Source organism: Triturus cristatus, chromosome 1_2 (assembly GCF_964204655.1).
Source record: "Triturus cristatus chromosome 1_2, aTriCri1.1, whole genome shotgun sequence".
In the NCBI taxonomy this organism is placed as follows: Eukaryota; Metazoa; Chordata; class Amphibia; order Caudata; family Salamandridae; genus Triturus; species Triturus cristatus.
The window spans coordinates 820,443,818-820,458,212 of record NC_140580.1 but is presented as its reverse complement, the minus strand read 5'-3'; the positions used below and the strand labels follow the sequence as shown (position 1 = coordinate 820,458,212).

Here is a 14,395-nt window from a genome sequence, read left to right as displayed (position 1 = left end):
GCAAACCATTGCCCAATATCTTCACTTTTATGGAAATCCTTAATAACCTCTTTAGGTATATACCCTCTACTCTCAGTATGCACTACTGGTATGCTGCCACCAGAGGGGGAGATCTCTATACTCTTTGCTTTAATCTCCAATTCCCTCAAAATTCTCTCAAATTTCACCTTTATCATCTCAAATTCTAACTTCTTATTCTCTAGGTCTCTCTGACCATCCAATTTAAGCTTAGCCATCTCCATATTATGCCGCCTATCTCTCTCCCAGTCCTCCATCTCTTCTGGAGTCAGGCCCCTTGAGGACACACTAGTGCCCGGGCTGGAAACTGCTTTATCCCCTACCAAATCTAAAATTTCTTCCTGCTGCTCTCCTACATTCTCTCCCCCCTCCACAGGCTCTTCCCTATTCCTAGGGGCATCCCTGGCCTCTAGCCAGGCCTTCAGCGCCTTGTAAAACTCTTCTCTCTTAGTGAGACCTGTGATAGGGACTGTGAAGCGTTTGCAAAAATATTTGAGCTGCTTAGAAGTGTAGGTGTCTATTTTCTCTTCTTCCCAGGAGAGATCCTCAGAAGCATTGGATCTCGGCTTGGCCATTGTAGCAATAACTGGCAATAACAATCAAAAATAGAATCAAGAAATCTAAAAAAAAACGTATGTGGTTATGTTATGGTCTGCACTCACTAGTAGTGTACACTATAATTACTGTATGCAATCATAAATGCAAGTCCAGATCCTCACCGCTGACCACCAATGTTAGAAATGGGGGTCTCTAGTTGGCAATGGCTGGCCACTGTCCAAGTAGGGACCCTTCTTCCTAAGTCAGTGTAAGCAGCATACACCCTTTGATAACCCCTGCTCAACCCTGTGGTAACGTAGCACGAGCAGCTAGGCCTATCTCAGAGGCAGTGTGTGAAGCATTTATGACCATGCACAGTAATACAATGAGGAACACTACAAATGGACACCACTCAAGTAGTTATAAAAAATAGGTATATTTATATAGACTTAATCACAAGACCAATAACAGTAAAAATCCACAATACTAGAAAAATATGGTTACTTTAAAAATGCTGCAAAAATAGTTTAAGGTGCACAAAATGATGTTCAGTTCAATGCAGTGGTCTCTGCGACCCTTTCACTCACAAGGTATCTGGATTCTGTAGCAAAGCAACAAAAATGTCACTAAGGACTGCGCTGGGTTGCGGGCAGGACAAAGTGACAAACTTCTTCACGCTAAGCCGGTGATGCGATAAAATCCTTGCCGCTAAGGGAGGATGATGCACCGAGCCTGTTGCGTGTGCGATCTTGCTGCGATAGAAGAAAATGGCGCTCCGCGAGGGAGCGACGATCCTGATGCCATGCTGGGAAAATGGCGAACGCTCGGCGTCCGCGCTGCGATGAGATTGGTGCGATGATTCTGGGTTAGCGAGCGCTTTGGGGCACGCTAACAAACAATGCGACAATCCTTGGGTTTAGCGAGCGTTTTCAGGCCCGCCGTCCGGCGATTCAATAACTTGGGTTAGCGAGCGTTTTCAGACCCGCTGACAGGCTCTGCGACGATCTTCGGGATAGCGGGAGTTTTCAGGCCCGCTAATGTGTGATGCGATAATCTTCGGGGTTAGCGAGCGCTTTCAGGCCCGCTGACAGGTGATGCGACGATCTCCGGTAGCGAGCGCTCGGCGGCAGCAGAGCGACGATTTTTCTCACGCTCACCAGCTGCAGCGGCCCGCAAGTAGAGCTAGAGGCCCTGGAACTCACAGGAACCTCACCTGCAGATAGCAATCCTCGCTGGGAGGACACAGGAGGCTGGTGGTGGAGTCTGGTGTGCCTGAGACTCCTGCAGGAGGCTAGCTCTCTTCTAGCCCTTGGGTGATTGCTGTAGCCACAAAATAAAAGTTCCTTCAAAGTCCTTTTCCTCTCCTTCCAAGCCCAGTAGTAACCACTGCAGGCCAGTCCAAGAAAAAGCACACAAGCACAAGGACAGTCCTTCTCCTGCAGATTCCTGTAGTTACACGGACAGAGGTTCTTCTTGTTATCCAGGAGCAATACAAATTGTAGGGGTTTGGGCACAAATATTTATACCCCCAAAATCTTTGTTCTTAGGCATCACAAGTCTCTGAACCCAGCCAGAACCAGTTCTGCCCAGCCCTGGAGCACTTTGTTTACCAGGCTGCATCCTTCCTTTCAGAAAGAGAGGGTCTGCCTTCAGACGCACAGTGGGAGGTGGAGCCAGCATTCACCTTGCCAGGCACAGCCCTATTCAAGTGCAGGAGCTACCCCTCCCCTCACTCCAAGGCAGATCTCTCTATTCAACCCAGGTCTGACTCAGCCTGCCCTGTCCCTCCAAAACCAGACAGCCAATACACATAATAACAGAGCACACTGGAAGCCTTAGGCAAGAAAGTACCTATACTCTAAAAGTGGTAGTTTCAAACACAGAATATGAAAAATAACCTTCACTAAAAGATGTATTTTAATATTCTGAGCTCCGGCATACGAAATTCGTTTTTCTACCACGTTCTGTGGGTCAGTTAGGACTATAGGATGTAATAGCCCAGACCTCCCATTCTGGCCTATGGAGAACAGGTAGTCATACAGTAGTGAAAAACGAAATTGGGTGTAATTCACTACTAGGACATGCTACACACATCAGAGCATGTCCTACCTTACACATACAATGCTCCCTATCATAAGGGTGGCTTACAGGATGCCAAGGGAAGGTTCAGGGGCTGGGAAGTGGGTGCACTTCACAGCCAAGATGGCAGTTCTGGACTGCACGCAGACACTGCAGTGGCAGGTCTGAGACACACTTTACAAGCTGCTTCTGTGTGTGGTACAAACCAGTGCTGCAGGCCCACCAGCAGCATTCGGTTTACCAGCCCTGGGCACACACAGGCCACGCTCCTAGGGACTAACAGGTAAACCAAATAAGCCAATCATGGATGTACCAATTCACATGTCATCTTTACAAAGGGAGCATTCGCGCTGTGGCACTGAATGGCAGTGGCACAGCACCCAGAGCATCTATAACCAGCAAAAACAGAGGAGACACAGCGAAAAATGGAAGGGAGACTCACGCCAATGGTGCCAGGTCTAACAATCATACCACTTTTAAGTGAAGAGAACTCAACATAGTAAAATTAATTTCAGACAACATATTCCCCAAAACTCTACTAAGAACTAAACCTGTATCACAATTGAGCCAACCCAAGCCTGATCTTGGTTGACTTTGTTATGAAGGTTTACTATTGATTGCAGCATTCAAGTTATAATCACAAATGCTCAATGAGCGGCACTCTTTTTTTCATGTAAATACTCATTTGGATGAATGGCAATGGCAGTAACAGTACTGAGGGTCTCATTTATGAGGTTTTGCTGGCGGGCAGCGCCGCAGGCCTTACTGCGGCACTGCCTTAGGGCAAAAGAAAAGGAAAAGGAATGTGCGGTAATTATCAGATACAGCGTATTCCTGTCCTTTTTCCCTGCGCGGACGCACAATGGGCTGCCGTGCGCCAACGAAGGAACCTTTGCACCATGGTGCAAGGGTGCCTGCATAGCAGGGATGATTATTTTTGTTCAGGAAGAGAAAACTCCCTGCACACAAACAATCACAGGAGGCTTTTTCCTCTTTCTATGTGTGCTGCAGAATGAAGCACACATAGAAAAAGTAAAAACAAGGAGAAATAAAGATATTTCTTCTCGTTGAGCCTCCTTTAAGCTTTCCCTGGGGAGGCATTTGTTTTTGGAGCTGCCTCAGAGTTACGATTTCTCGTAAATCTGGGGCAGTGTCAAATACACATGGATGCTGCTGGGAACGCCCCCAGCAACACTTATTGCACGCTCCTTTAATGGAGAAAACTGCGTTAAAGGGAACGATATTTATGGGGCAGCATTAGGCCAAAAAAAGTGGCTTAACGCTGCCTCGTAAATATGGAGAAGGATCCTGCGCCACAGAACATCACAAAAAGTGACGTTCCGGTGGCTGAGTTTCTTAAAATGCTGCAGCAGACATGGTGCTGAACAGTGCTGTCACAAGGAGAGGGCAGAGGTAGCATCACACCCCAAGTCCCATGCTTTATTAAGGCCCCATGCTCCCGATATAGCAATGAATTTACAGACTTTAAAGCAAATTTGCATGTTTTTTAATTAAGAGGCTACTAACACGAGCACACCTCTGGATGGTGCCAAATGCTACAGGTTCTGTGTTTTCTTTTTTCCCTGGAAGTTACTTTTTTTAGCCTTAGAAACACGTTGACCAGGCCCACACATTTACTTTTGGCAGGCCGCGTAATGGCCAGCCTCTATAGGTCTAAAGGTCGTTTACTGCTTTCTTTTAGTATACTCCTATTTTGTTACCTGAGCTGTTAAACACAGGTTTTTCAAGGTAAAGGGAGCCCTTCAACATTTATAACTCTGAATAAAGGACGGCTTACAAGGGTCAGTTTGGAATTGACAATATAGGCTGGCTCTCAGATTGTGCTGCAACTGTATGTGTCTTTGTCCATTGGATGCAGTGGGCTGAGATCAAGGGCCCTTTGTCCTGAAAAATATTTTTCTTTTTGCTCTCATGTGACTGGAAGCTGAAAAAAGAACCCCATACCATCGGTGGGATCATGTGCGTGTGTGTCATTTTCAATGTGCACAAATGCATGTCACAATAGATGTACTTATGAGATGCACCACTGCATTTATTCTTATTTTGCCCTTTATATTTTGTGATAAGAATGTGGTAGTCATGTTATAATGGGCTTCACCTTTCTCAAGGTTGTGTTGTTACTAAATATCTTAAACTAAATTTTGGAAGAGTATGATTAACACATGCATCGTGAAGGAGGCACTTTATTGGCAGTGTTGTGAAACACCTTTGGCCATTTTAGTGTTAAACTACAACTTCATTGTTCTAAGAAGGTTGAATTCGTAGTGCCTCATTTATAGTTTGGCAGTGGCAGGGCATTCGCCAAAACGCGTGAGATGCCCCGACCTCCAAGTTCACAGTTTCTCTAGCTCGATTTGGATTCAGCAGAATCTCCAGCAGTCGCGGCTGGTGCAGAGGAGCATGGTAGGGTGGGGCGGGTCTGGGTAGCCGGGAGGGTGGGGGGGGGGGGGGGAGTTACAGACGACCGAATAGGCAAAATAAATAAATAAATAGATAAAAGCACTTACCTTGCGCTTTCCACATCGCCAAGTCGGCGATGGGGCGAGCGCAAGGTAAGTGCTTTTATTTATTTATTTTGCCTATTCCATTGTCTTTCACTTCCATCCCGCCTCACCGCGCTTACCTGCACCGGCCGTCACTGGGTATGCGACTAGAGACCCTCAGTTGACTTTGTGGGCAAAAACCTCTGACTAACGAGAGAAATGACCCTCACGCACTGAGAAAACTTGCTCTTTGGCAGTGTGTGTTTTTGAAAAACAAAACCTTTGCAGTGCATGTGAATAAAGAGGTGCCCGCTCATTATAGCGTCACTGCTTTCAGAGCCACTGCCACTGTGGCATCAAAAAGGCACAGATACCCCGACTTGCCTGTCGGGGCTGTCAATGTGCTAAACTGCTCTTTATTTTGCCCCACTCAGCAAACTGGCACCGGAGTGGGAGCGGTGTAGTGCCTATCGGACTTTCGTGTTCCGGCTGGATCCGTCTCTCTTTAAGTTAAATATGGTGATACAGAATGCAAGACTTAATCATTTCTGTTCAAGAACAACAGACAAGCATCTTAGTTTCAATGTTTTCTCAAATAATGAAGGTACAGAACTGCATTAGAGGGTCAATAATTGATATAACCAACAAGCATGCAACTCAATAAAGCATAGAGCAATGAACTCAGCAAAGTTCTACGGAAAACCCAGCATAGATTTGCCTTCTAAGAGAGGGGAAAGGGTCTCCTTCCAACATGGAGAAACCACGCTCTTTTGTGTTGTTTTGGACAAAAGCTTTCTACATGTCCTACTTCGGTACATGGGTTCACATGCTTTTATCCAATAGAAAACAAGCAAGAGAGTAACGGATGCAACAGAATACATTCAAAGCTTTTCTCACTATTCTACTAAATGGCGCTCTCTTGTTCTCCACATCTGTTCTCAGCACATGAAATATTACATAATGTGTTATTCAGCCCGGGACAGTGGCTCTGCCCTTCAGAAAATACACTCGGTTTACTTAGCTAGGAAAAATCGCTCACTCATCTAGAGAAACCTACAAATTCTTTATTATAGCTAGGAATGAATCAGCAGTTAAAGTCATGTGTTAGCAGGCAGCATCATAGTGAAAATGAACGACCCGTCCTAAGTTATCCTTAGTTTCACTAAACCCTACATTCTTACACTCAGCATTTAATTTCATAGGGCTCGCTAAATATAGTGGCCAATCTTCTGCCAATGGACCTGTGAACATAGCCTCCTCTGAACTAGCGGCCAGTAGGTTGCACATCAAATTCTAAATCAGCCCCGAAGTGCCCTCACTTTCTTTCTATGTATTGAATTGTTATACTTATGATGAGCTCAAAATTTCTGCAAGACATCTATGGCATGCTTAAGGAAGAGAGGCAATTGTTAATGAAGGAACTGACTGAGCAGTTGTGCTCCAGCTTAGATCTTGTGCTGAACTACTTGGCCCTCCTGGAAAATCACAAGTATATATAGGCGAACAGAGTCTTTTGATGCTGCAAAGTCATCCTGTGCCCTGGGCACCCCCCACCTTTTTGCTGACTGATACTTGTGGTAACTGGCTCTGACTGACCCTGGACTCGGCCTAACCAGGCCCAGGGCCAATGCTATGCTGAAAGAGACACATTAGAATACAGTAAAAACACCTACATAAACTACGGTACACAATGGTATGATGGGGTACCCCTGTGATTGGCATGACCTACCCTATAAGCCCCTAGTATACAATAGGGCAGGGGGATTGAAACTACCTAGAAGTCCCTAGTACCCTGGGGCATGGCAGTTTTGAGGCCAGCAGCTCTTTTTGCACTTGCATGTGTGCACTGCTGAAGCCTGAGGTCAGTTTAAAAGCAGCCCTGGGTGCCAGGACTGCTTTTAAAAAGTAGATTGTGCCCGACTTTGGGGTTTGGGGCACTTAAAAATGGATAACCTGCAATGTTGTGGCATATTAGGAACCCTTAGGGTATCCCCTAGGTGTCCCAGGGGTGGGGGGTCAGATATGTATAAGGTACGCCCTTATAAAATAAGTTTTATATGCCCTGGGTTAAGTGAAATTTCACATTTCACTCCCCACATTGTGGTAAAGTGCTGCTCAAATTCGATTTTGGGAGGATCTGCAATATTTCTACAGATTCAGAACCCCTAAAGTCTCCCCTAGTTGCACATATGGTGGGGGTCCTGTAGAAATCAGTGAAGTACTTATAAAATATGTTTTTGTAAGCTCTAGTGTTGGAAAAATGGCCCAAGTCATTTTCCCCATTGCAAATCTCAGGCCACATAGGTTAACATGACAAGAGGTTAGTCACTAATAACTCTTGATAGGAAAAGGCTAGAAATACCATTCAAAGACTTCCCCGGGAAATACCATTCAAAGACTGGCTTGGAGCTTCGTGGGACCTCGGGGAGAAAAGCTCCGGAAAGGTTTCTAAGTGTGAAGGTAGAAACTGAGACCGGGACCTGCCGCGAGCTGTTGCCACCCAGGGCTCCATCGCAGTCGGCCTGAATCTTTGACTTTGACCCGGTCTATCGCGGGCAGGTATCCCAATATGGTGCTATAATCTTGAAAGTGCAATATTTTGCTAAATCTTTGAAAATTCATATCTCCGGTTCCCTGCATTGGATTTTTGTCCTTATGGTGTCATTTTAAAGATAAAAATATTTCCTGTTATTATAAATTGGTACTGGATTTTTGTTATGTGTTGTGTCTTAATTATTTACTGAATTAGTGTTTTTAAATGCTTTACATACCTGTCTTTGAAGTGAAGCCTGCCTGCTCGCAGCCAAGCTACCAAGGGTTGAGCTTAGGAATAATTTTCTAAGACCTATGCTGAGTCCTATCATGTGTTAGTGGCCTTATTGCCAGTGGCAGACCTACATTTGCCCCTACCAATAACCCACTTTCCAACAATTGTGTTCTAGTAAACTATTAAGAGTACCTTCAATCAGATCCTCTGGAATTAAGTGATTCTTCATTTTCTACATTTTTTGAGTAATTATTGATTTATGAAACTATCCATATAAGCAACCATATTTTGCATAAAGTACCAATTTCAACACACAAAAAATGTTTCCAGCTTAAGAAAATCAAAAGATTTTTTAAAAAAATGCAACACTTTACTGCGCAGAGGCATATCCTTTTCAGAGATTAACTTGTCATCTTTCAAGTGAAGATTAATATATTTAGGTGGTAAATTGTCAAATAAGATGCAAGGTTTGCCCAGAGAGTATGAAAGTGTGTCAAAATGACAAAATAGCAACGTAATACTACTATACAAAGTGCAGCATCATTTAATGAAAATTGCAATTTCTTGCCTTAGAATTTGATCCTCCATTGCTGTATAATTCCTGAAGCCCTGAATGTAGAGCTAGAGTGAGGAGGTACTTTAAAGGCTCATGCATTTGTAATGAAATGCAAAGTTGATGCCTTGAATTCTAAACAAATAGTGTGTGAAATGCTGATATGTCACAAAAAGGGACAGAGCTGCAGTATGTTTAGACATTCTGTGTGATTGAAAGGACCCCTGTGAGTTCAATCGAAGAAAGAAACTTCAAAAACATAACATTTTGTGGAACTGTAAGCCATTCCATGTTAGTATGATTTCACAAAAGGACATTGAACTCCTCATTTTAACAACAACATCAGAATTGCAGACATGTTTGGAGAGTACCAGAGGCGGCCCAAAAAAATCCTGCATAAAGGCATAGTAGCCATTAGCGATCTGGCTGAAGTTAGCAGTTGGCCGGCAAAAATACACAAAAATTGATTGGTGGTCAGGCGATGCGTCCCTTTATCTGACGGATTGTCCCTGAGGCAGACAAAGTGGTCCATTGGCAGGCAGGTTTGTCCCTCGGCAGACAGTGTGATTGTGAGTGTGGTTGAGAGTACCCCAGGCAGGAAGGATATCCTTCAAACAGGGAGACTTCCAGTGGTTGACAGAGTAATTCCTGGGCTTGTAAATTGTACTTCCAGAGATGCTTTAAGGTTTGGGCAAAGTGGGCAATTGCCTAGGGCCCACCTTCCAAGGGGCCCCTCCTGAGAAACAGAACTTTCTCTCTAGCTTGCTTCTGTGTTTTTCTGTTTCTCAGCCATTTACATAGAATTCAATATTATTTGCAACACTGGACTAGGATTAGCAGAAAATGAGATGTGTCGTTTTTATTGATGCAACGGCAATGCAATGGACTTCCCCATATTTACAAGGCCATGTAAAGTCACCCTACGTGACACCTTCTTAGACATGATTCCCGCAAAGGCAGATTTATAGATGTGTAGCCAGAGTGTTCGCCTGGTACTCTAAGTGCCACCCAGTGCACTCTCTTTACCATGTACTCAAGAGATATTTGAAGGAGTGTGCTTTATTTTTCAGAGCTCCACACGTTGTGGCAAAATGAGGAGAAAGCTGCTGTTTCTTCTGGCAAGATCTATGACATCTGGCATAGAAGACACGACTACTGGCTGTTGGCTGGTATTGTCACGTATCCTTTTACCAAGAAAAATGCAATATTTCTTTTTACGTGTATAGGTTGTCTAGAAAACCATGTCAGAAAATTCTACTGCAAGACTTTGTGGTGGCTACAGTAGTTGTCACAAATAGTGTACATTATTGTATTCAATGTTGTTTCTGTCAATTGCATGTTGCTCCTTTGGTGTTAAGGGACATTATGGCGATGCAGCATCCATGTACATTCTAGGGGTGCTCCCTGACTGCGGGGGGGGGGGGCAAGACAGAATGTGGACAGGTGGCAGGCATCACAGAGGAAACTGATAAGCATTGCTAGCTATCAACACCTGGCCACTGCTACAAATTTCACCCTCAACAATGTCCCCTTGGTGGGAAATAGTGTAACAAGCTTTGATTTGGAAAAATCTATGAACTTACTCTACATAAAGCAAATATTTGAACTGTTTTAAAAACAACCAGCTTATTTACAAGCCCATTGCGTCGCTGGTGCATCACTTTTTTTGACGCAACAGCGGCGCAATGGACTAGCCCATATTTATAAGGCCATGTAAAGTCACCCTGCATGACTTTTCATGGCCTTGTAAATATGGGAACCTTTCACGCATTACTCTGCGTGAAAGGGGCGTTCAATGGGTGTTGCTGTTGCCACGCAACATCCATTGAAAGTGACGCATTCCCAGATTTACAACATTTTGAAAAACTGGGAGTGCGTCAGAATCCTACGCCTCCCCAGGCGAGGCGTGGGTATGGCGCAACGAGGTGAAATTCTTTTATTTCTCCTCATTTTTTCCTCTTTTTATGCACACTGCATTCTGCAGCCCGAATAGAAAGAGGAAAATGCCATTAATTATTGTTTTTCTGCATGAAGGTGTCCCTTTCTGCACAAAAACCATCATCCCCACAGCGCACGCACCCTTGCAAAATGACACAAGGGCGCCTGCGCTAGCGCATAGCAGTCAATTGTGCGCAATAGGTTGTTAATACAAAACATCACTTTGCTTTAAAAATGACGCAGTGCAGCGAAGCTAAATGGCTTTTCTTTGTGTTTTGTGTATAGCAAGTATCTGTGCATGAGGAACATTAGAGGGTATATATGAACCCCAGATTATTGTTTGCATTTTTGTTTTAGTTATTTTGTGTTGACCGTATCTATCCGTCTGCACTAAGTCTTCCTACTTCATATAAGAAAGGTAATACATAATTTGGCATTCTGCACTCATGTATATATGTGAAACATTTTCTTGGAGCCCTGGGGTAGTCAGAGGTTACTTCGCTGTGTCCTTAGGGGGTACTGTTATTTACTCCTTGTGAAACACCGCAAACGATATAAGTGTGCTCCAGCTGGGTAACCAAGGCACTCCCATTGGGCGCTTGACTCTTCAGTCCTAGCAAAGTTGAGCAAGCTAAGCGTACTCTGGAAGTGGAAGGGGTTGCAAACTTAGATAATGCTGTAAATACAATTTAATACGTTTCCTGATAGTGCTATATCTTAAAAGTAGAAGAAATTTTTCATTTGCAATTAAATAAAATTAACAAATAAGAATTTGATACCCAAGTAAACAGGAGGGTGCTGGCAACTTTTTACACTAAGCCCAAACATATGTGTAGCATTTACAAGCTTGTCTACAAATGTAGTCCCATTGAGGGAAAGTTCAAATGACTCTGAAATCATGAAGTTTAGCTCCAGCTAAAAGGAATAAACCCCAATTTACATTCTACAGTTAGAAACCTCCAGGTCCCTCCGGGACTTAAATAATGCAGATATAGGACGTGCCATGGATGATGTAGGGTCATCAGTGATGAAGGGATCTGCAGCTCCATGACCTCATGACCTCGGTGGTACTTAGCTGTGATCTTTGTCTTGATGCCAAGCAGTCTGAGCCTGCCAAATCTCTTGTCTCCTCAGCGTTCTTGTTTCCTTAATTTGTTCTCAATGCATGGGTATTCTAGCTATGTAGGGCTTGTAGAGTCGTGGTCCCTAGGTCCACATACTAGAGAAATACTGACAGAGACACAGGGGATATGGTACCTAAAACTGGCCATGAGCACATGCACTTGGGCACTTTTATGGGCAGGGTCACCTGACCATTGACGCCTGTATTGGATGGGTGTGGGGTGGGTGTATGGCCAGTCCTCAAGAAATGGCTGGTAAACTGGTGCCTGCTGAGACACTAGAATGTGTCCAGCAGGACAATAAAGTGCTCCCAAACTTTATTGAAAACCAAAACAAAGTCCAACCAGTGGGAATGAATAAAAACAGCTAAAACAACACTTAGTCTCACAGCCTCAAGAGGCAGTCCACAGGACAGCAGTGGGCGGGAGCAGCTGGGAGCATCCGTACATCTCAGCATGCATCTATAGTTTAACCAGCTACACTGGGCACGAACACTATGCAGATACAATCCGGATTCTTTGACTGCATGTCAGTTGGGTCAATGTCTACTCACATGCTGATGGTCAGCTCTGCGTGCTCTCGCTCTGAGCCAGTTGGTGTCAACAGTTCAAAATGTAGTGCATCAGTAGCGTCAGTGTAGTTCCGCTGCAGAGCTTACTCTTGGGCATCCTGTTGAAATCCGACCGCGGTGGTACGATCACGGCATTTAACATTGTGGCGGTTGCTGCTGCCAGCAGCACCTCCGCGATGTCCAAAAAGCATGTCCTGCATATCACTGCAATGCGTGGCAGGCACTGCACAGTGCCTGCCACCTGGTACAGGGACAATGTGTTTGGGGGGTGTGGGTGCACTGGGGGGTACACCCCAGTGCACCCACACCCCCCAAACACATTGGGGGACTGCAATGGGCCCCCGGAGTCATTCTCCGCATGCCTTTCCATGGCGGTTCCACCGCCGCGGAAAGGCTGGCTACCGCCGACATCATAATCATGCCGGCGGAGCCTGGCCCTGCACCGGCCCCATTTTAGCGGTCCAGCTCCACCCACCAGGCAAGCGTGCGGACTGCTACCGGCAGAAAATCTCACCGCCGCGGTCGTCACCGCCACGCTAATGGGACCTGCGGTTTTCTGGGTTGCGATCGCGGACGGATGACCGCCGCTGGCTCGGCGGCGGCCATCCGACCTCCATCCTAATAGACCCCTTGGTCTCTCACGTTGCCAGGAGCGTCTTGGTCTCTTGATGCTTTGCGGATGTAAGGCTCCACCTGGTAATGAGATTCCCCTTCGTTGGATTGGGTGATGCAGTTGGCAATGAAGATGGTGTTGCCATTTGACCAGGATGACAGGTGTCAATGACTGGCTTGGGGTTAGGATGACTGGAGGGACTTTGCAGTTATATGACTCATTGCATAATTGGTGCAGTTCTTTTCCTTTGGCACGTGCCGTTGCTAGCAGGGATGGCGTTTGCATCAAGCAGTCAACTCTTGGTAGCTGACGGTCGCACTGGGAAGCCTGGGGTAGAGACGTGGTTTCACTTGCTGGCAGCTTACGTTTGGTTATCTCGCTGAGCTGTCACCAGGAATGTCGCTCTGCCTTTGTGGCTGGCTTGTAGGTGCACTCATGTAGGGGTACGAGTCCTCGGTCTTGTCTCCTTGTTCATTTCTTTTGCGCACCTGTGGTCGTCTGGTTCTTAAGTGTGACAGGATTGTCACACGCTCTTTTTCAGTGTAACCAGTCTGGTCTCACGCTCTTCTTCAGTGTAGCAGGTCTGGTCACATACTCTTCTTTCTTTCTCAGTTCTTGCTTTCAGTGTGGTGTCCTGCCACGCGTCATCAGTTCTCTTCACTGAGACCTCCTGCCAGCTCTGTCACGTTCATTGGACTGCGCATCTTCTCCTGTCTTGCATTACTCGCTGGTTCGGTCCTGTCTGTAGGGCTGGACATATTCTCGCAAGTGGAGAAAAAAAGAGGGCAGGTAGTAGTGGTCCCTAGAAGGGAGGAAACCGCACAATCAATCTATAATGTATATTTGCTACTAACCAAATAAATGTGAACAAATCAATCAATATAATCTGACCGGGGTGCTATAGTAGCTTAAAACACCTACTACCCAGAGGTGCTATCAGCATGTTAGACGCTAACAAGCATGTAAATATACCAAAGAACAAAGCTCTTGCAGCACACCTCTTATAATGTATAACAATCCAAAAACAGTATTGGATAAGTAATGGTCAAAGTCCAAGTTTCAATGCAATCCTGTTCACAAATTCATGAAGACAAACTAATGAGACATCAAGTATGCAGAAAAATGCAGACAGTCCAAATAAATCATCTGTTGGTTTTCATTCTCTTTTATTATTATTTTTTTTAACTCCCAGCACACGATCTTGCTGACATGTGTTTCATCTAACCCTAGACTTTTTCAAGGTGATATAAGGAAATGATCACAATGTATTCTGATGTAAATACTTCATAAGGCAACGTCCGATTGCGAGCTCAAAATCACAAAACTATTGGCCCAGTCTGTCAGAATCAAACTATAGTCCTTCACAAGAGACAATGCTGATAAAGAATTTATTTCCCTATAATTACGCGTACCTTGATAAGTTTGCAACCTTTAGTCACGTCCCGTTTCAATTCCAGGACTGAAAGTCTTTCACCACTTTGTATAACATATATTAAATACACATGGTCATGGTGGGGATGCCAACCCTGACAAGTTGGCGACCAAAGGTAACATCAATCTCCAAACGCAGAGACGCGTGTTGATTCTCCCCATCTCCGTAGAATCTCTCGCAAGTGAGCCAGCCATTTTGTGGATGGCAGCGGCGATAGGTGTGATTTAATTGATCTGGTCTGCAGCCTCTTCCATACCTTTC

General features: G+C 45.0%; 1 protein-coding gene across 1 annotated transcript in view; it reads left to right on the top strand.

The window, feature by feature from the left end:
- Positions 1 to 14,395, top strand: part of CHD5 (chromodomain helicase DNA binding protein 5) — a 568,616-nt gene that overhangs the window by 433,166 nt on the left and 121,055 nt on the right. Inside the window, exon 35 of the mRNA XM_085624078.1 lies at positions 9,529 to 9,637. Within this exon, the coding sequence (XP_085480204.1) occupies positions 9,529 to 9,637 (109 nt within the window). The remainder of the gene's footprint in view (positions 1 to 9,528; positions 9,638 to 14,395) is intronic.